The 19,602-nt window shown below is 59.1% G+C and overlaps 1 protein-coding gene across 3 annotated transcripts; it reads right to left on the bottom strand.

Annotated features, from left to right (window-relative positions):
- Positions 1-718: 718 nt before the first annotated feature.
- Positions 719-19,031, bottom strand: LOC108315287 (twinfilin-2). Of its 3 annotated transcripts, none has more exons than XM_017544713.2 (9): positions 18,760-19,031; positions 14,521-14,598; positions 12,048-12,226; positions 11,544-11,639; positions 11,229-11,333; positions 10,971-11,096; positions 10,033-10,183; positions 9,772-9,893; positions 719-3,946 (listed from the first exon to the last, which is right to left on the bottom strand). In XM_017544713.2, exons 1-9 carry the CDS (start codon positions 18,782-18,784, stop codon positions 851-853), a joined length of 3,978 nt encoding a protein of 1,325 aa, XP_017400202.1. In that variant the 5' UTR covers positions 18,785-19,031; the 3' UTR covers positions 719-850. The 3 variants fall into 3 exon arrangements, with proteins under 3 accessions (XP_017400202.1, XP_017400087.1, XP_017400115.1); XM_017544626.1 differs by lacking the exon at positions 719-3,946 and adding an exon at positions 8,720-9,313; XM_017544598.2 differs by lacking the exons at positions 9,772-9,893; positions 10,033-10,183; positions 10,971-11,096; ... (3 more) ...; positions 14,521-14,598; positions 18,760-19,031 and adding an exon at positions 5,341-6,728.
- Between the last annotated feature and the right edge of the window lie 571 nt (positions 19,032-19,602).

Raw genomic sequence — 19,602 nt, 5'->3', positions numbered from 1 at the left:
GAAAGAAAGAAAAAAGGGAGGGAGGGAGTGAAGAAGGAAGGAAGGAAGCAAGTGGCTTGCCTAGGTGTCTCTTTAATATCAGAACAGAGAGACTCAGCATGCACCTGGAAAGAGAAAGGAGTGGGTTCCCCTAGTCTTCTTTGGCTACCAGCTCCCTGCTGCGGGGATGCACCCACAGGCCTTCCTCTGCCCGGCCGGAACCAGCCTTCCCCGCTTGGCACAGGCATGGCCACTAGAGGGCATCATCACCCCTCCCCTCACTGCGATTCATTCTCCCCTTCTGCTTTGAAATGAATAGTCCCCAGAGCTGCTACCGCTCAAGACTTTGCTGAGGACCAGATGTGAACTAAGCCTGCAGCTTCTCTGCCTTCAAGGTATTCCAGACCAGTGGGTGAGGGAGACAGACACCTGAGACCCATACACAACAAAGGGGTGCTGGGCCAAGTCCGGCAGGGGCTGCCCCGCTCTGCATGGGAAAGGTAGGGCAGGACACTCTGGGAGGGGCTAAAGGGGCCCTGCTCTCTGGGGGGGCTGCATCCAAGACTACATCCAGTGACCATCATCAGACTCCCCAGAGAACTGAGCTTAATAGCTTCCACCCCTGCAGACCTCTGTCCTGTCTTTACGGCAATTTTCCCTAAGCTGCTTTGTGGAAGCCTGGAGAATTCTCCCTCCCCTCCTCCCACCCATGCTTCCAGTAAGCTCAGGGTTAGCCATGTGGCCTTCAGCAGCATTTATTGAGTGCCTGCTCTGTGCCAGGTGTGGGTGAGGGAGGCAAGCAGAGGAGAAGCAAGGCAGGCCAAGGTGTGGTGAGCACGGAGGCAGTGCCGTGAGGGACTCTGGCTCAGGGTTATTCGGTCGTGGGTCCCTGGCAGAAGTTCCAGTTATAGAAGTGGTGGTTGTCCCTGGTCAGGGCTATGCCTAGCTGAGCCCAAAAGCTGCGCTGACCGCTGGGCTGGTGGGGCCACAGGAGGACACTCTGGCGGCAGAGGCGCTGGCGCAGCCGCACGTAGCGGGAGCGGCGGCCTTCGGGGCTCAGGATCACCAGTACCACGACGTCCTTGCGGTCCTCCAGCAGGCGCTGCTGGGCCAACAAGAAGCTGGCGCGCAAGAGGCCACTGACCCGGTCCGTGTGGGCCAGCACAAATAGCATCTTTCGGCTGCCATAGACCGAGGCCCACAGGTTCTCAAAGAGGGTCTTGCCAGGTAGCCAGTCACGCTCCTCCAGGCACAGGCGGAGTGCCCAGCGCCCACGGCGCTCCTCCAGCTGCCTCCGAAGCTCATTGTACACCCAGTCTGCCACGGCGCTCTGCGCCTTGTCGAAGACCACGAAGGCATCATAGGGCAGGGCATCCTCACCTCGTCCACCTCGCCGCCCCCACCGGGGAAGCCAGGCCAGGCCCAGGTAGAAGCAGTACCAGAGGTCCCAGCCACAGAGTTGATGCAGCAGGGGCACCCCCAGGCCCAGAGCCACAGCCAGCAGCGAGAAGCTGAAGCAGTCCCGGGAGAGGGCCTCATCCAGGCAGAGGCGCAGGTCCTGTGCGAAGATGCTTTGGCCCTGGAGCTGGGTGGGACTGCCACACCTCACCTGGCTGGGCAGGCCAGGCACTGCAGCCTGCACCTCCAGCAAGAAGTCCACAAAGGCCGCCCCACAGGCGCAGTGCAGAGGGTTGGTGCTCACATCTAGTATTTTCAGGGCACCCACCAGGGGCCCAAACCAGGAGGGGTCCACTGTCTTGAGGGCGTTGGCACTGAGGTTGAGCTCTCGAAGCTTCTTGGCCTTGGAAAAGAAGCCCGGGGCCACGAAACTGATGCTGTTGCCGCTGACGTCCAGCTTCCGGAGCTGGGTCACGGCAGGCAGGCTGCCGTTGGTCAGGGCCTTCAGCTGGTTTCCTGCCAGGTCGAGGGCTTCCAATTTGCGCAGGAGGGCGAGGCTCCTCCACTTAAAGAAGGCCAGCTTATTGTCACGGAGACGCAGCACCTGCAGGGTCTTGGGGAGGTTGCCCAGGGTACGGGGCAGGAGGGTGTGCAGGCTATTCTGGGACAAGTCCAGCCAGATCAAGCCGCTCAGGCCTTGGAAGAAGTGCAGATAGAGGTCTCCCTCGGCCCACATCCGGCCCAGCGCATTGCCGCTGAAGTCCAGGGCCCGCAGCGAGGTGCTGCAGAGCTGCGGGGACACTCGGCTGTGGATGTTGTTGTGGGCCAGGCTGAGGTACCGCAGGGTGCGCAGGTGGGCCACGAAGCTGAAGTTGTGACCCACACCCTGCATGCCAAAGGGCTGGCTGTTGTAGCTGAGGTCCAGGGCCTCCAGCCGCGGTAGCTCCGTGAATGAGTGCTCGTGGTACAGATCCAGCTTATTGTGGGACAAGTCCAGCACGCGCAGATCAGTCAGTGGCAGGAACTGCGAGCCATTGACCGCCTGCGTGATGCAGTTGTGGCTCAGGCGCAGGCACTGCAGGTGCGAGAGCCGGGCAAACATCTCCGGTCGCACGGTCGCCAGGTTGTTCCGCGACAGGTCCAAGGTGAAGTTGAGGGTGTTGCAGTTGGCCATGAAGTCTTCAGAGCTGGGAGTGTCCACTGGGGCTGGAGCAAGGTCCCCGGGCTGCAGCCAGACCTTTTCCCCACCGTCCGCCTCCCCCGTGGTGGCCACCAGCTCTGAAGCTCCACCGATGCGGTTGTCCGACAGGTCCACATGGCGCAGGCCGGGGAAGGCCCCGAAGATGCCGAGCTGGGCTTGGTTGATGAAGTTCATCTGCAGATGCAGAGTCTGGAGCCTGGACAGGCGGGCCAGTGGCCGGAGCGTGGTCTCATCGAGCGAGCGGAAGAAGATGCCGTGCATGTCCAGCTCCTCCAGTGAGAACAGGCTCCCGAAGGATGGGGCCAGAGACAGGTGGGCAAAGGACACCCTCTTTTGATAATTGAAGGACAGGTTGAGCTTGCGCAGCTGTGTCAGGCCCTGGAAGGCCTTGGTTTTGGTGATGCATTCGTAGAGGAAGTTCTCACTCAGGTCCAGCACTCGGAGGTTTCCCAGCCCATGGAACCAACTGGCATTCAGCCAGGAGAGAGAACTGTCCTTCAACACCAGGCCTTCAAGACGGCTCAGGTGGCTGAAGGTATCGGGGTGTAGCTGGGGGAAGTGACGAGGGCACTCCATGCAGGGGTTGGGAGCGTGGTCGCAGCGCCGGCAATTTCCGCCCACATCGAGCACACGCAGGGCGGTCAGATTGGCCAGGTCCCCAGGCGCCAGTTTAATAATGTGGTTGTAGGACAACAGCAGATACTCCAGGCTGGAAGGCAGGTTGCGGGGCACCATGGTGAGGTTATTGTACTTAAGCGACAGGTGGGTGAGGTTGCCCAGGCCAAGGAGAGCACCCGGGGCCACTTCCAGTGCCTGCCTGCAGGGGTTCTTGTAGTAACAATTGCCATCCATGAATAGGAAGTGCAGGGCATGAAGGCCAGCCAGGCTGGCAGAATCTAGCACCAGGATGTTGGTGTGGCTGAGGGTCAGGGACACGAGGGATTTGGGCAGTGCAGGCACAGCCGTGATGCTATTGTAGCTCAGGTTTAGCTCCTCTAGGGTGGGCACAGCCAAGAAGGTGTTGGGCTCAATGGTCATGTGGCAGGGGAAGTGCATGGGGCTGAGGCCGACCGGTGGGCAGTTCCACTTGAGGTCGAGACGCCGCAGGCTGGGCAGATGGGCAAAGTCAGAATCATGGAGGTGGTGGATGCGGTTGGAGGACAAGGAAAGGCTGGTGACATTGCCCCGGGGTGCTGCCACGGAGAAGTGGGGCACCGACTTCAGGAACAGCCAGTTGCAGTTCACCAGGCCATGGGGCTGGAGCTCACAGGGTAGGAAGGCAGGCAAGGTACCCAGGGCCAGGGTCATGACCAGCACCATGGCCTGCACCAGGAGAGACAGCGGGTGCAGGGCGCTGCGGCAGAATCCCTGTGGGGGTGGGAGGGCTGTGTGAGTGGCTGGCCCCCAGCCCCACCTCCACCCACTTCACTTCATGGGTATCTTCCAGCATCTTCCAGCCCCTCTCTCCAAGCCCTCCCTCCAGAAGTTCTTTCCTGTTTGCCAAGCCCCCTTCCCATCCTCCATGGCTTGTGGGGAACCTGAACTCAGTCTCAAATCCAGCCATGGACTCAGAATTAGGCCTCAGATCCAGGACTGAGACCTGGAATCCAGACTCATGGTCTGGAGCTTTCACTGTAACCAATCCCTGGCTGTCCAGCAGGGTCAGGCAAGGTGGCCCACAGCCCTCGTGGACTCTCCCGACTTTCTCTTCCTGCTCTTGAGTAAGGTGGCAGCTGGCTCCCTCCCCTCCAGCTGCCGTGAAATCCGCTCTCTGCCCTCCACCAGCCTCCCCCCAACCCTTTCCTTTCCCTTCGACCAAAACCCAGGCATGCATGAATCTCCCACAATGGTCCAGGATCCCAGGGTCCCTGACCAGGGTGGGCACTGCACAGCTCCATTACTCTCTACCTGCCTTTCCCAGCCCGAGAGCCCTTGCCCTGTGAGTCAGAACAGATGGAGGGAGGGGTGGCCAGCAAAGCACCAGGCAGAGCCCAGCTCTAAGCTGCAGGCCCAGTGAGACACAAGTCCAGGCTCCAGCCGGAGCTCCGTCACTGCCTCAGCCTCCTTGTGCCCTCTGCGGGTTTGGGTCTCTGCTCAGAAGAGGGCTTTGGTGACCGGGCACAGTAATTCTGTGCCCGGATTCAAGCTTGTAATCCCAGAACTTTGGGAGGCCGAGGTAGGCAGATCACCTGAGGTCAGGAGTTTGAGATTAGCCTGCCAACATAGTGAAAATCCGTCTCTATTAAAAAATACAAAAAATTAGCCAGGCATGATGGTGGGTGCCTATAATCCCAGCTACTCGAGAGGCCGAGGCAGAAGAATCACTTGAATCCCAGAGGTGGAGATTGCAGTGAGCCGAGATCGTGCCATTGCACTCCAGCCCAGGCAACAGTGTGAGACTCCGTCTCAAAAAAAAAAAAAAAAAAAACAAAATTAGCCGGACATGGTGGCACATGCCTGTAATCCCAGCTACTCAGAAGGCTGAGGCAGGAGAATCACATGAACTCAGGAGGCAGAGGTTGAGGTGAGCTGAGATTGCGCCATTGCACTCCAGCCTGGGCAACAAGAGCAAAATTCTGTCCCAAAAAAAGAGAAAAGAAGAAGAGGGCTTCAGCTCTGCTGTGTTTGGGGTTCAGTAAGTGTCCCCAGGGCCATGTGGGTGACAACCCCTGTTACAGTTGCTTGCAGCTGCCAAGCCCACCTCTCTCCCCACACCTCCCCAGCATGTCCCTTCTCCAGGGGACTAAGAGCTGTTGTCCTACCATGCTGGGGAGCAGGGTCTTCTCCAGAGGGTGGCGGGCAGACTGGACAGCAGCTGCAGGGAAGGATGCTTCACATTCAAGGTCCCTTCCCACAGGGGCAGCAGTGGCTCAGAGAATAGAGGAAGTGAGACTTTTACCCCAGCCAAGTAGCTCCCCCTCCACTCCACCCTGCCCACAGTGAGGACAGGGTCCCATGAGTCAAAGGCCATTTGCATAGTCAAATGGCAGACAGCCCCTTCACCCCTTCCTCTTTCCACTCCCCCCTCAGACAGCCTACATCCCATGAGGGCTGCGCACCTGTCCTCCACCAAGCCCAGGGTGAAGCTAAGGCCCGAGCCCAGGCGGAAAGCAAGGAGAGATGGGAGTTCGGGTAGCAGCAGTAGCGGGTACACCTGTGCTGGGCCCTCCCCATTCTCAGAGGACTCTTTCACCCTCAGGCCTTGGCTCCTGCACCACAGCTGGTGCCCTCAGGACAGTGGCTCCCGACTTGTCCTTTCCTGCCCTCATGGGCACCATTTTGAGTTCTGCAGAGCCTCGTGCTCAGAGGGCTGGGGTGTAGGTTAAGCAGGAGGCTGGGGTGCACCTGCCTTCACCACAGCCTTGCAACCTCTTCCGGAAACAAGACCTCCTCCTCTGCATTCCCAGAGCCCCTGCGGTCCCATCAGAGCACACACCACGTCACTCCAGACGGGGCTCCTAGAGGCCAGGTGTGCACTGGCCCAGCGGGGCTCCCAGCTGGTCCTCCCCAGCAGTGCTTCTCACAGTCCTTCTGACCTAGGTGACAGAACTCAGATTCCTTGGACCCAAAGCCTTGGGTGACCCCAGGCCCCTCAGCAAGTCCTGCTGGCTCCACCATGCTGAAGGATGTGCCCACAGCCCGCCACCCCCCATGTCGACCAGACCCCATCCTCTCTCCCAGACCCACGCGGGTGCCACTGCCTTTCTGGCTGTCCTGCCCTACTCTCCACCCACAGCTGGTCATATTCAACCCCTGGAGGGACCTGTTCAAACATAGGTCACACTGGGTCCCTCCTCTGCTCAGACCCCTCCCTGGCTGCCTCAGGAGTCAAGGCCACAGTCCATAGATGGCCAACAAGGCCCTGTGGGACCTGCCTCTGCTGGCACACCTGCCTCTTAGGCACACTAGCCTGCTTGCAGTTGACTGAGTAGCCCCCGGCACTCTCCTGCCTCGGGGCCTTGGGATGTGCTGCTCCCTCTGCCTGGAAGCTCTCCCGAGTCTCACACGGCCCCTTCTTCACCTCCACTGTGTCTCTGCTTCCATGTCACCCTCTCAACAGGACCACCCAGTCTTCTTACAAACCTCCCACTCCAGGTCTAGCAGCCTGAGCTCCTTTGCCCGCTGTGTTTCTCTTTTTTTTTTTTTTTTTTTTTTGAGACAGAGTTTCGCTCTCTTGTTCCCCAGGCTGGAGTGCAATGGCGCGATCTCGGCTCACCGCAACCTCCGCCTCCCGGGTTCAGGCAATTCTCCTGCCCCAGCCTCCTGAGTCGCTGGGATTACAGGCATGCGCCACCATGCCCAGCTAATTTTTTGTATCTCTAGTAGAGACGGGGTTTCACCATGTTGACCAGGATGGTCTCGATCTCTTGACCTTGTGATCCACCCGTCTCGGCCTCCCACAGTGCTGGGATTACAGGCTTGAGCCACCGCGCCCGGCCGCTGTGTTTCTCTTGACCTAACATTTTCTGTTAGCACACCGGATCATTGATCTTTCATAGTTCATTGTATATTGTCTTATTCCCCTGCTGGAATGTCAGCCTCTTGAGGGAAGTGATCTTTTGTCTGCATCCCCAGGACCCAGTATAGTGCCCAACACATAGTAGGTGCTTGATATCTGCTGAATTTTGAGTACCCGGCAATCAGCTCTGGGCAGGCAGAGAGGAGAGGGTGTTTCTGAGTGAAGGCTGAATGAATGAACAAATGGGGTTGCTGCTGGGAAGAGGCAGGCTGTACACCTGCCAGCCCGCTCCCCCCAGGCCCACTCTGGCTGGGTCATGACAGGCAGTCTCCAAGGCAGGGGTGATGGTATCGTCTTCCTGCCCACCTGGGAGCCAGTGTTTAGGCTGGGCAAGGACAGCCCTCTTCTGGGTCCTAGCTAGGGTTTGGGCTATCCTCTCTACAATTCTAGGGGCTTGAGCAAGGGCTCAGAAAGGTGCCAGGGATAGAACGCTGCCCTGAGCCAGGAGGGAGGGCAGTGCCCACTCAGCAGCTGGGCTGCAGGCATCGCCCCACGTGTCCGCCCCTGCCTGCCTGGGGTGGGAGGCGCCTGCATTCATTCCCTCCATCCACCTTTCTGACTGTCCTGCCCTGCAGGCACACACCAAAGTTTTGGCTCCTGTGGAACCCCAAGCCCAAGACTCTCCCAGAGTCCCTCGGACCAGGGACCCAGATTCCCATACCCAGCAGTGGTCCTGCCTCCCTTGGAGGCAGAAAACCAGAGAGGCCAGTAGGCTGACAGCGGGGTCTGCACACACATGTACAGACCCATGCACATGGACACACTCAGCCTGGAGACACCGATACCAATGTCCACAGAAACAGCTGTCCTGGCCTCAGCCCAGGGAGGCTGGGACCTTCAGGGAGGGGCCCTTATCCCATGCAGGAGGCTGCATAAAGCCCCTCTCAGAGATCCTTGCCCTAATTCCCCAAACCTGCCAACACATGACCCTAACACCCAACATGGAGTGTGGCCAAAAGGACCTCAAAGATGTGATTAAGTTACCCACCTTGAGGTGGGAAGGTAGTGGGGGTAGGGAGGGTGAATGCAATCACAAAGTCCCTTATGAAATGGAGACGGAGGGAGATTCAACTCCAAAAGGCCATGGGAGCCCGGAGGCTGAGGGAAGCAGAATCAGAGATGTCACCTCTGGCTTTGAAGGTGGACGAAGCGGCCCCAAGCCAAGGAAGCCAGACAGCTTCTGAAAACCAGAAAAGGCCAGGAGACAGGTTCTCCCGCAGGGCCCAGACAGAGCCTGCCCTGCCAACACCTCCACTTTGGAAGTGAGACCCATCTCAGTCTTCCAGCTTCCAGAACTGTAAGAGGATACACTTGGGTTTCTTCTAAGCCACTAAGTTGGTGGTAATTTATTACGGCAGCCACAGCAAATGAACATACCCAGGTCCCCCATGTCACGATGGAGGCGCGCCTGCCTCTCAGGCAGGCTCCTGCTGACCGGGAGACTGGAGCAAGGCTGCGCCCCTCCCCCCACAGACACAGCCTCTCCCATATAGCTGGAGGCAGAGCGCCAGGGCTCCACCTTGAAGGCCGGCAGTCCCCTCTCTCCTGTTGGGAGAGGACAGTTATATGCACAGGGCTGCCCAACTCCCAGGGCCAGAGGCGGTCTCAGGGCCAAAAGCAAGTCTTGATTTAAAAATATTTTATTCTTTAGAAAATACAGCATTCAACCATACCAAACTGCAGTGACCCCTGCCCAGCCCTGACTGACCCCGCCTCTTGTGGCCAAAGGCTTCTGGGCTGTGCTGGGACCCTAGTCTCAGCTCCCCGGGAGGCCGGGTTCATGACAGGCCCCTGATCCAGCCCCCTTGAGCCAGCCAGGCAGAGTTCCCGGACACCCTGGGCACACAGATGAGACGCAGGGACAGCAACAGGGAAGGGTCACAAAACACCAGCCCAGTGGCCCTCGGACACTGCAAGGGTGTTCAACTGCCAGTCCTCCTGCCCTCCTGGAAGCACTTTCCTGGGGCCCAGGAAGGAGGATGGTGGCAGGGAGCAGAAGGCAGGCAGCCCCACAGTCCACACGCGGTGGCCGGCCCAGCTCCGGCCCCCTAGCTGTCATCCCCGTTCTCCCCGGGGCCGCGGATGAGGCGCTTGTGGCCCCGTTTGCCCCCTGGGCCCTTGGGCTTGGCAAAGGCCTGCTTGAAGGCATGTTGCTTGGGGTGCACCTCGTCGTAGAGGAACTCTGCCGTCAGCTCTGCCCCATCGCCAATCTCAATCTGCATGGGGCAAGGCCGTGGTCACCCCGATGGTAGGGGCTCTGACACATACCACCCCGGTAGCCCCCACTCCTGGGGCACCCCCTGATCTCACATCCTAGCCCTGGGGTCTCCTGAGGTCTCCCCTTGAAACCCCACCTGGAATGCCACCCTCAGGAACACAACAGCTTAGGGCCTGCTACCCTGCATGCCTCGGACTCTGCTCGCTGGGGTCACTTCCTCCCTGTCTCCAGGTCCAGGGAAAGGACATGACATAGTGGCCAGGACTTGGACGTTTCTGAGCCAGCAATCAGCTGGGCAGTCTTGGGCAATGCATGTCACTCCTTGGGGCTCAGGTTCCCTGTGATCAACATGGCATCAATGATTCCTGCTCTGCCATCATCTCAGGACCCCAATGCCTGGTATGGAGATTGGGGTGACAGGGCCCAGGGAGACAAGGCCCTGGGGAGGACACCTACTTTCTTGGCGATCTCCAGATGGAAGTCCTGCTCCACGGAGTCGAGGAGGCGGCTCTTGCAGCTGGAGTAGAGCATGCGCTCCTTGATGCTGCACTTGTACCCCGGCATGGAGTAGATGAACACTGCGAAGGACAGGAGGTGAGCCTGGGAGGCCTGGGAAACCTGTTGACCTTCACACCCAGGGCAGGCCCGCCCCACCGCAGACCAGCCCTGCCCTGCCCACCCAGCCACAGGCTTGGCAGCCCTGCCATGGCCACTCACCCACAGACTCGAGGGGGTCACCCTCATGGGTGTGCTTGTAGAGGAAGAAGTGGTAGCGGGCAGCATCTCGGGGCACCCGGGAGGGCAGCTGGGCCACATCCGTGGGCTCTGTGTGCACCAGCCCAATGGTCTCCCGCTCCAGGTCCAGCTTCTGCCGGGGCCAAGGGGAGATGGAAGAGCACCAGGTTGGGGTGGGCCCAGGCCCCTCTCCCTAAGAAGCCTCAAATAGGGTTAGCTGGTGGGCAGGAGCCTGACGTGACCTCCCTCTCCCAAGACTCCCCTGCAATGGCCATCCCTCTATGTGGATCCCCTCTGAAGAGGACAGTCCTGGGTCCAGCCACAACTCTGCCCCTTTGAAGGCTGTGCTGAGAAGGAACTCCCACCAAGGGTAGAAACGGCATGGGACAAGACAGTGTGGAGGGTCTCGACCTCCGGGAGACACTGCCACTGGGCCAGCCCGTCCTTGAGGCCAGGCCTCTGGGAGAAGCTCCTTGGAAGGGAGGAGCCATTTTGCTTCAAAGGGGCAGCCAGAATGGCCAGCACAGAAGGACCCTGCCTAGGGAAACAGGCTGCTCAAGGAGACTGCAGAGGGAATCTGGGACAGGAAGGGGCTTGGGGCTGAGGGGTCAGTGTGACCCCAGGGGTATGTGTGGAAGGCAGAATGGGGCAGTGTGCTCACAAGTATACCTGCGTATGGGCAGGGCCTGGGGGACAAGGGACCAGAGCACATCTATGTGCACACAGTGGCTACAGCCGGGATGGAATAGGTAGGGATCAGGGAGGGGTGAGGTGGACTGTGTGTTCCCTCAAGCACATGGACAAGCTGAAGGGGACGGGGGCAGGCTGGTGGGGCAGGGATTCCGTGCACATCTGCGCATGTGCATGAGCAGGAGTAGAGGTGGCAGCAGCATGTGCCAGGGTAGGGAGCAGGAACCCACCAGCTGGATGTAGTTGACCGTCTTCTGCTTGAGCTGCTGGAGTGCCCGCTGGGCCTGGGGCTGCAGGGGGAAGGCGAGGCCCTGCAGGGTCTGGTGCTTGCTTTCCACGCTGATCTCCGTCTTCACCTGCGAGCAAGGGAATGGTGAGGGAGCCCCTCACCAGCTCAAAGCACGTTGTGGCTCCCAGGCAGCACAGGCTGCCAGTGGGCCTGATGTGACCCTGAGGGCTCAAGGCTGGGACCTCTGCTCCCCACCCACCTCGTTGATGCGGATCTGCTGAAGCTCTCTCTCGGCCGAGGTCAGCGGGGCAGGTGCTGCACAGGATGACAGGTGTTTCTGGTACCCAGCAAAAGAGAGGTCGTCCTGGGGGGGATGGGGGTGATTGCTGAGCCATAAATGGGTACCTGCAGGGGGCGGCTACAGGAAGCCCACCAAGCACACCAGCTTGCAGTTCTTGGAAGAGCGCCCCCATCTTCCTCCTAAGGCTGGCACTGGCTTGCTCTCTGACCCTGCACAATGACCCGTCTCCATGGGCCCGGGACTATGTCCCAGTAAGTCCTGACTTAGAGTTACCTTCACGGTCCCAAAGAGCTCATCCTTGATGTGGCCACCTCCAAACTCCTTTTTCACTGTGGCCCGTGTGGCCGCATACAGCATCTTCAGCCGCACCTGAAGGGCAAGGGCCAACTGTGAGAGGCCTCTGGGCAGGGCGGTCTCTCCAAGAACAGGCAGGCACCTCTGGAGGGAGCTGGTAGGCTCATTGCACCCACATACCCAGCAGAGAGCCAGGCCAGGGCGAGGGTGCAGCAGGAGGCTCCCACCAGCAGGGGGAGCCCTTGCCCAGGCCAACCACAGCCTCCAGGAGCCAGCCAGGCTGATGCCCCAAGGGCGTGAGGTACCCAGGCTGCGGGCACAGGGCCTTGTCCCTCTCTCAGACTCCCTGGGGTAGGGCCTGATGACTCCTCACCCGCCCTCCAGGGGCAGGCCTGTGTCCTCTCCCAGATCCCCCAGTGCAAGGCCCTGCTGTCCGGCTCAGCCCCAGCTCCCCTCCTCACTGCCCGCTGGCCCAGGACTCACGGGGGAGTTATCAGGTGACCACGCGAGGAAGAGCCATTCAAAGCCCTGAGCATTCTGGGAGTCGAGGCGGTAGAGCAGGTAGCAGGGCTGCTGGGCGTCCAGCAGTGGCAGCACAGCCCTGTCATAGTCCTGGTCCCAGTGGCCCACCGGTTCCTGCGAGGCACCCAGCACGAGCTGCTCTGGGGGCAGAGGCCGGGTGAGCAGCCAGCTCCCAGCTCCCACCAAGCCTCCCGCTGCAGACCTCCAGCCCAACTGGCTCAGAGTCACCAGCTACCCTTCACCTTCCCTGGAGCCCCCAGATTCCAGAAATGGGAGGGTGTGTGGCTGAATGAGTGAGCAAGGGAGAGCACAAAGCTGCCAGATGGGGGCTGCCCCCCTGCACATCCCCATGGCATGTACACCTGCACACACCCACACACAAATCAGCAACACAAACAGCCACACAAAGACACGCAGCCATCAGCCCCTCATGGACTCCCTTGAACCCCACCCCCACTGCACAGCTGCTCAGCCCAGTCCCCATGAAACCGATTCCTGCTCCCCTCTCCCCTGGGGCTCCAGCAGAACTGCAGCAGACCCCCCTCAGGACAAATATGCTGAGGGGCAGGTCACAGCCCCAGGCCACAGGGACCTGCAGGGACAAAAGCCTCTGGGAAGGAGGAGCAAGGGCTCCTACCAGACCCTGCACAAACGGACATCCTGTGGCCACCTGCCAGCTGCAGTCCCCTCGAAAACATCACAGATCCACAGCAGCCACCATCAAAGTGCCTAAGCCTGACAGGACAGGCCTGCCAGCTCCTTGGCTGAATGGAGCATCCAGCTGCATTTGCGGGCTGGGATCTCACCTGAGTACCAGATACCAGCCTGGGTGTCCACAGGTCCAGGCTGGAGCAAGAGCTGAGGCAAAGGGGCGATCAGCTGGCTGGGGGTCCTGGCACTAGCCCACCAGGCCCTCCTGATGGGGGCAGGGGCCCCAGTGCTGAGACACCCCAACAGGCCAGGCCCTCTATGGGATCACAGTCACGGTGACTTTGAGTAGTCATGGCCTGCATGATCTGTGTCGGTGCCCACAGCACTGGCAACATTTGTTGCTTAATTTGTTGCTAAATTTGTTGCTAACATTTTCTTTTTTTGTTGTTCTTTTTTTTTTTTTTTTTGCTAACATTTTCAAACTGGGAAATTTTACATAAGAAGTAGAATTCTCAGCTTCTCTAGAAAAACCAGGCCCTCTGGCCACATTGAGGCCACCTCAGTTGGAGACAGACAGTGGCTGCCCACTGAAGGCCTGGACCCTCCTGGGCACTCCTAGGTATCCCAACCACTGTCATACAGAACTGAGATAAAAGTCAAGCCAGAGATTCCTCCTGCTTCAAATCTGCAGGGACATCTTGTCTGGGAGGCGACAGGGAGGGCCGAAGACTGGGGTCAATGAGCGCAACTGCCTCTTTAAGGGTGGGGTGGCTGTGGTCTGCCCACATGATGAGGTGGCCGTCACTCACATCCTTCTACAGTGACCCCTGCCCAGTCTCTGAGGGCAGCCTTTTGAGACCCTGGGCAAAGCACAGCTGAGGCCCTAAAACTTGGAATGGCAGACCCTGCTTTGAGCCAGCTCAGTGTACGAAAAGTCAGCTGAGCACCAGGCCCATTTGGGCAGCCATCCAAAGCACCCACTGCTGAATGGCTCTGAGAAGAGCTGGGAGGACTTCTGGGGGGCCTGACCCACCCCAGTCCCAAAGTCTGTACCCCTCACCCAAAGGAACAGTCCCTTGGCATGGAGGAAAGGGGAAAAAGTCCTCTGTCCTCTACCTCTGACCTCCTAATCCGCCTCAGTTTAATCCTCTGCCTCCCCAAACCCTCCCCACTTCAGGCCTCAGCTCAAGTCCCAGCACCCTCAACACTGGCCCCTATACAACTCTCAGGTCCTCAGGGGCCAGGCCAAGGCCCAGCCAAGCCTAGAACCCTCCCATCCTGCTCTCAGATGAACCAGATACTTGTCCCTTCACCCCATCATGGGGGCACTTCTGAGAGAAGGGTGCAGGATCTTCTTAGATCTCCCCACAACCAGCAGCTGAGCCAAGCCAGGCCACAAACAGGTAGGGGCCGGTGGCGCCAGCCACATAGAGCAGTGCCTGGATTCACTTATCCCCTGCCTGTCTGCCCAGCCCAGCTCAGCATCCTGATCAGGCCCTTCTGAATACCCACGCAGTCTCTGGGAGGTGGCAGGATCCCAGGACAGGGCTCTGTTTGCTGACCCCAGCTTCAGCTTCCTGCTCTGCATAACAGGGGTAACAATCACACCTACCTCTGATGTCCCCCTATGAGGCTCTCCTTTGTCAGGATGGCCTAACACCTGTTTCCAGAGGGGGAAATTGAGGTCCCTGGCAGGCCAGGGGCCAATATCCACCATCCCCCACCCGTAGAGGCAGCTGAGTTCAGCCCCCAGCCTATGCCCTGGCCTATGGGGGGCACTCACCGTCCTCAATGACAACCTTGATGAGCCGCACAGAGCCAGCCCGTGCCTTGGCAAAGAATTCCTTCAGCTCTTCTGTGGCTATAAGAATAAGAAACATGGTGGGGGATGAGTGGACAGAGTGGACAGAGAATATGGGGCCTGCTCTGTCCTGCAGGGTCTGGTGGCTGAGCTGGGAACCGGGTTAAATACAGCCCCCCATGTGACTGGGAACCTGAGACAGCCACTGAACACAAGCTCCCAAATTTAGCCAGCAGAGGTGGCAGGCGAGTGGCCAGCCGGCTGGGATAGGTCTGGTGATAGGGCGGGGTGGGCAGGGAGGGGACAGCCCACCCGAAGATGGGGCAAGCTCTGGCATAAGCCAGGCCAGCCACAGTGAATAGCCTCCATCTGGCCCCTGCCTCCAGGACGGCCGAGCTCTGAGCTGGCCTGGGACACACTCAGCACAGTCATCTACACAAAGGAACATACAGACAAATTCCCCTACTGTGCCATGACCACTATGCACACACACACACACACACACAGCTCGATCCAGCATGTGCAAATGTAACACATAACACAGATGTGTGACAGAGAAGCAGAAATGCAAACACCAGCCAAACATGTTGGCTCACGCCTGTAATCCTAGCACTTTGGGAGGCCAAGGCAGGTGGATCCCCTGATGTCAAGAGTTTGAGACCAGTCTGGCCAACATGGTGAAACCCCATCTCTACTAAAAATATAAAAAATTAGCCAGGTGTGGTGGCACACACCTGTAATTCCAGCTACTTGGGAGGCTGAGGCAGGAGAACTGCTTGAATCCAGGAGGCGGAGGTTGCAATGAGCCGAGATTGCACCACTGCACTCCAGCCTGGGCAACACAGCAAGACTCCGTCTCAGAAAAACAAACAAAAAAAGAAATGCAAACGCCCTCATATATGAACAAATGCTCAGTTGCTCAAACGCAAATGGATACCCACGTTTAGATACGCAAACGCACATAGACATACAGTCCCCAGCTTGCTAACACGCACGCAGGCAGGCAAGTGCAGAGCTTGGCTGAGACGTGTGTGCAGGCAAGAGGATGTATCAAAGTGTACACGGAAGCACATGGACACAATGACACCTGTGTGCGCAGCGCCAGCCCTCCAGCCAGGCTGTCTAACCCTGAGGCCCCAGGAGCCACAACCAGCCCAGGCACAACACACCCTTAACCCTCAGGCAGTAGGGACAGCTTCCAGGAGGAAAAGTGGCCCCCTGAAACTCCCTAAGAGACTCCATCTTGGTCCTTGGGCTGTAGAGCTGAAAGGTGAGAGCCAGTGAGTGACTAAGGACCCCAGGGCAAGAGGTGAGGACCATGGTGAGAGCGCCAAGCCATAAGTGGTGGATCTCCTAGTGGATGGGGAAACCACAGTCCACGTGGGGAAGGACCCTGCTTGGGTCCCTGTATGAGCAGGGCTAGGCCAGCATGACCTTGAGACTGCCCAGGGGTCAGGGGAATTCCGTCAGGAACACAGCTGGAGGCCTGAGGTCAGAGAATATTTATAGGGCCAGGACTGGGCAACTCAGGGGCGGGGTGAGGGGGCCTTTAGGAAAACAAACTCTGGTCATGTCCTCAGGTGCCCCCCTTTGCAGAGTGACCATGAATCTGAGACCTCAGGCCATACACCACCCTCCAAGGCCACTGAGTGGGCTGGGGCCCAACTGAGCTCAGCAGACTCTTCTCAGAGAAGCATGTCATGGAAGTGCAGCAGGTGGACACCATCCCACTGGGCCAGGACATAACTTTCCATAGGCAGATCCCAAGCAGGTCCCTGAGGCCCCAAGCCTGGCCTCTGGGGCTCCACCTTTCCCTCAGCTGTGTGACCCCTGACATCTCTGAACCTCAGTCTATAAAACTGAGATAATGGCCGGGCGTGGTGCTTCCTGCCTGTAATCCCGGCACTGTGGGAGGCCGAGGCAGGTGAATCACAAGGTCAGGAGATTGAGACCATCCTGGTCAATGTGGTGAAACGCCGTCTCTACTAAAAATGCAAAAATTAGCTGGTGGTGGCAAGCACCTGTAGTCCCAGCTACTCGGGAGGCTGAGGCAGGAGAATCGCTTGAACCAGGAGGCAGAAGTTGCAGTGAGCCAAGTGCAGTGCCACTGCACTCCAGCCTGGGAGATAGAACAAGACTCCCTCTCAAACACAAAAAAACAAGACATAATAGCCCCAAACTTTGCAGGGCTGTGGTGAGGGATAAATGGGAGAAAAGGCTTGATGATGGTGGCCTCTATTAATGACAATTCGTCTTTTATTATGATAATAACAGCAAGCATGACTGCTGAGCTGCCCCTTCTACCTGCCCAGACTCTCCCAGAAGAGAGGCCAAGAAGCTCCCCCAAGGGACAGGCCAACAGAACCCTTCTAGTATTACCAGGGCAAACTGACACCCCAGCAGAGGAAGGCACATCCCTGCCCACCCCAGCCCCTACACCTGCCCAGCCGCCATCAATAATCCAGAGGCCAGGCCTGGGACACCTGAGCCCCTATTATCAATGATTCATAAACACCCTTCCTTCTACTCCAGTGAGCCTTCTACTCCAGTGAGCCTCAGGTTACAGGTCTCTTCTCTGCCCTGCTCTGAGGTCAGCAGATCCACACCTATGGTCAGGACAGGGTTGGCACTTGGTCCTCCACTGTGATCTCTCCTGCCAACTCCCCTGCCCAGAAATGAGAAGGACTGGGCAGCTCACAGGCGGAAGGAGGGCTGGGGGCAGCCCAGTCCCCAATGATCCCCTTGGTGGGCCTGTCTCCCTGTGGGAAATAAGGGAGTGAGGCAGCAGGGAGGGGGTGTGGGTGGCTAACTTCCTGGGATCTCCTCCACTGGGGTTAGAGGACAGGAGGCAACAGCTATGACCAGACAAAGGGGAAGGAAGAAGCCGGGCAGGAGGCAGTTCCCTCCTGTGGGGCTGAGTCACGAAGCCCGCCTGCCAGCTCCTCCTGGAGAAAGGCTGGCCCATCTGGGAGGCCTGGCCCTGACCCAGGCCCCTGCCTTCGCTAGCCAGGGAAATCTCAGGGCAGTCCAGCCACCAAGTGGCCACAACCGCACCAGGATTCAGGCGGTCAGGCAGGTCGATGGTGGCAGCCCCAGGCAGGGGATCCTAGTGTGGTGGGAGGGGTGGCTGATGGCCAAACCTGCCAGGCTGTCTGGGCAAACAGCCTGGGCCTTCCCCACAGGCCAGGCAGCCCTCCCAGGCCAGTGACAGATGAGGACACTGAGGCCCAGGTAGAGTCAGGGCACCTGGCTCCTGGCCATTGCTTCTCTCACAGCCTGTCCAAGAAGGAAACTGGGACCCCTGGGGGAGGAGGGGTCTTATGCTAGGGGATGGTGAAGCTTCCTAGGGGTGGGGGGTGGGTGGGAGCCTGCCTGGATTATTTAGGGCCAGGACTGTCCCCTATAAACCCCATATCTGGACCTCTTCCTTGTCTGCAGCCTGGAGCTGGGATCTTCCAACCAGACTGAAGCAGACTCAGAAGGTCACAGTGGAACATGGGACGGAGGTCAGAGGTCAAGGTCAGATAGGCAACTTTCTCCATGCCACTTAGAAGGCTCTGTCCCTGGTTTTCCCTAGCCTGGGGAGAGTGTGAGTGTACTGGGAGGAGCAGAGGTCAGGGCCCCCTCCTTACACACATACACAAGCCCATTCAAGTCATACAGACACATCCAGTACATGCATCCTTGGCAACAAATGCACACTGAGCTGGGCTCCAACTGTGCGCACACACGCCCACACACATGTGCACACCGCATGAAACACTGATGTCTAAAGAGGGTCCTATGGGACCTACAGTGTGCATTCAAACGGTCACTAGTGCCAGTGCATGAGTGACCCTAGATGTGCACAAGCAAGTCACATCCAGAGGTGCACACGCAGGACTGTACACAGGAGACGTGTGCACATGCGTGTACACCCACTCCTGGAAAGGAGCAAAAATATACAGATGGGCACACACAGCCACATTCACCCGCAGATAGGCACAGAAACTTCCACCCCAGCTGTGTAGGTACATGTACACCCACTCCCAGCTATGCACAGCACGTCCGTACTCCCCGACAATGTGCCCACCCCAGGCGACCCGCGGCTGCAAAAGAGAACAGGAAGCTTCTCCTGGCTGGTGCGGGGTGGAGGGAGGGGCCGAGAGCCGGGGAGGGGGCGCTTCCGACAGCCGAGACCCAGGCCCCCTGCCCACCCGCCCGCCTGCCATCGGCCCTCACCGTGGATGCCCGTCTGGTGCGCCATGGCTCGGCGCTTCGCTCAGTCCGAGCCGTCCGCGCCCTCAGCTTGGCCCTGGCCCGGCTCCGCTCGCTTGGACCAGCAGAGGAGAAGGATGTGGCGGAGGCTGTGGAGCCTCGCGCAGCTTCCCGGGCGGTGCCGCAGGACCCGCCCCCAGCGGCGCCCCGCCCCCGACAGGCGCGGCCTGGAGGCGGGGACTCGGGGCCGCGCGTGCGCGCAGCGTGCGCCTCCGTCCGGGTGTAAGGCTGGTTGATCCGCCGTGCGCACACTAGCGCGTTCCTCTGAGGCAGGAGACGGGCCTGCGTGTGACCGAGCGTGCGTGGGAGGACGCGCGTGTGTGTCGGTGCGCCCTGATCACGGTGGTCTGTGGGTGGGGCAGATTGCGCGCGCGCGCCCGATCTTTGCGCCCCAAGCCAGGTGGGTTTCCGAATAGGAGGGGATCCCAGCGTACCCGGGTTTGCACCCAGGAAGGGGTCTGCTTGTGGATGGGTGTGCGCGCGTGCGTGTGCCATGCTTCCCAAGGGTCCGTTTCTTGAGCGCCTCCCCTGAGGCCCTTGGCGCCTCGGGGTAGTCATGGCCGCTAGGCTTTGTCCTCACGGTGGGAGCCCAGACCCGCCTTCTAGCAGGCACCCACTAGATGGAATGTATGGTGGTGAGAGCCCGTCGAGAGAATTTGAGGGGCTGCCAGGAGAAGGCAAAGTTTGGAAACCTAGAGGGAAGAATGGAACAGCCCAGCAGAGTGGAGGGAAAAGTTTTCTTTTTTTTCTTTTTGCGACAGAGTTTTGCTCTTGTTGCCCAGGCTGGAGTGCAATGGCGCAATCTCA

Source organism: Cebus imitator, unplaced genomic scaffold (genome assembly GCF_001604975.1).
Source record: "Cebus imitator isolate Cc_AM_T3 unplaced genomic scaffold, Cebus_imitator-1.0 Scaffold0, whole genome shotgun sequence".
In the NCBI taxonomy this organism is placed as follows: domain Eukaryota; kingdom Metazoa; phylum Chordata; class Mammalia; order Primates; family Cebidae; genus Cebus; species Cebus imitator.
The sequence above is the reverse complement of the archived record's forward strand: the minus strand, read 5'-3'. Positions and strand labels throughout refer to the sequence as shown.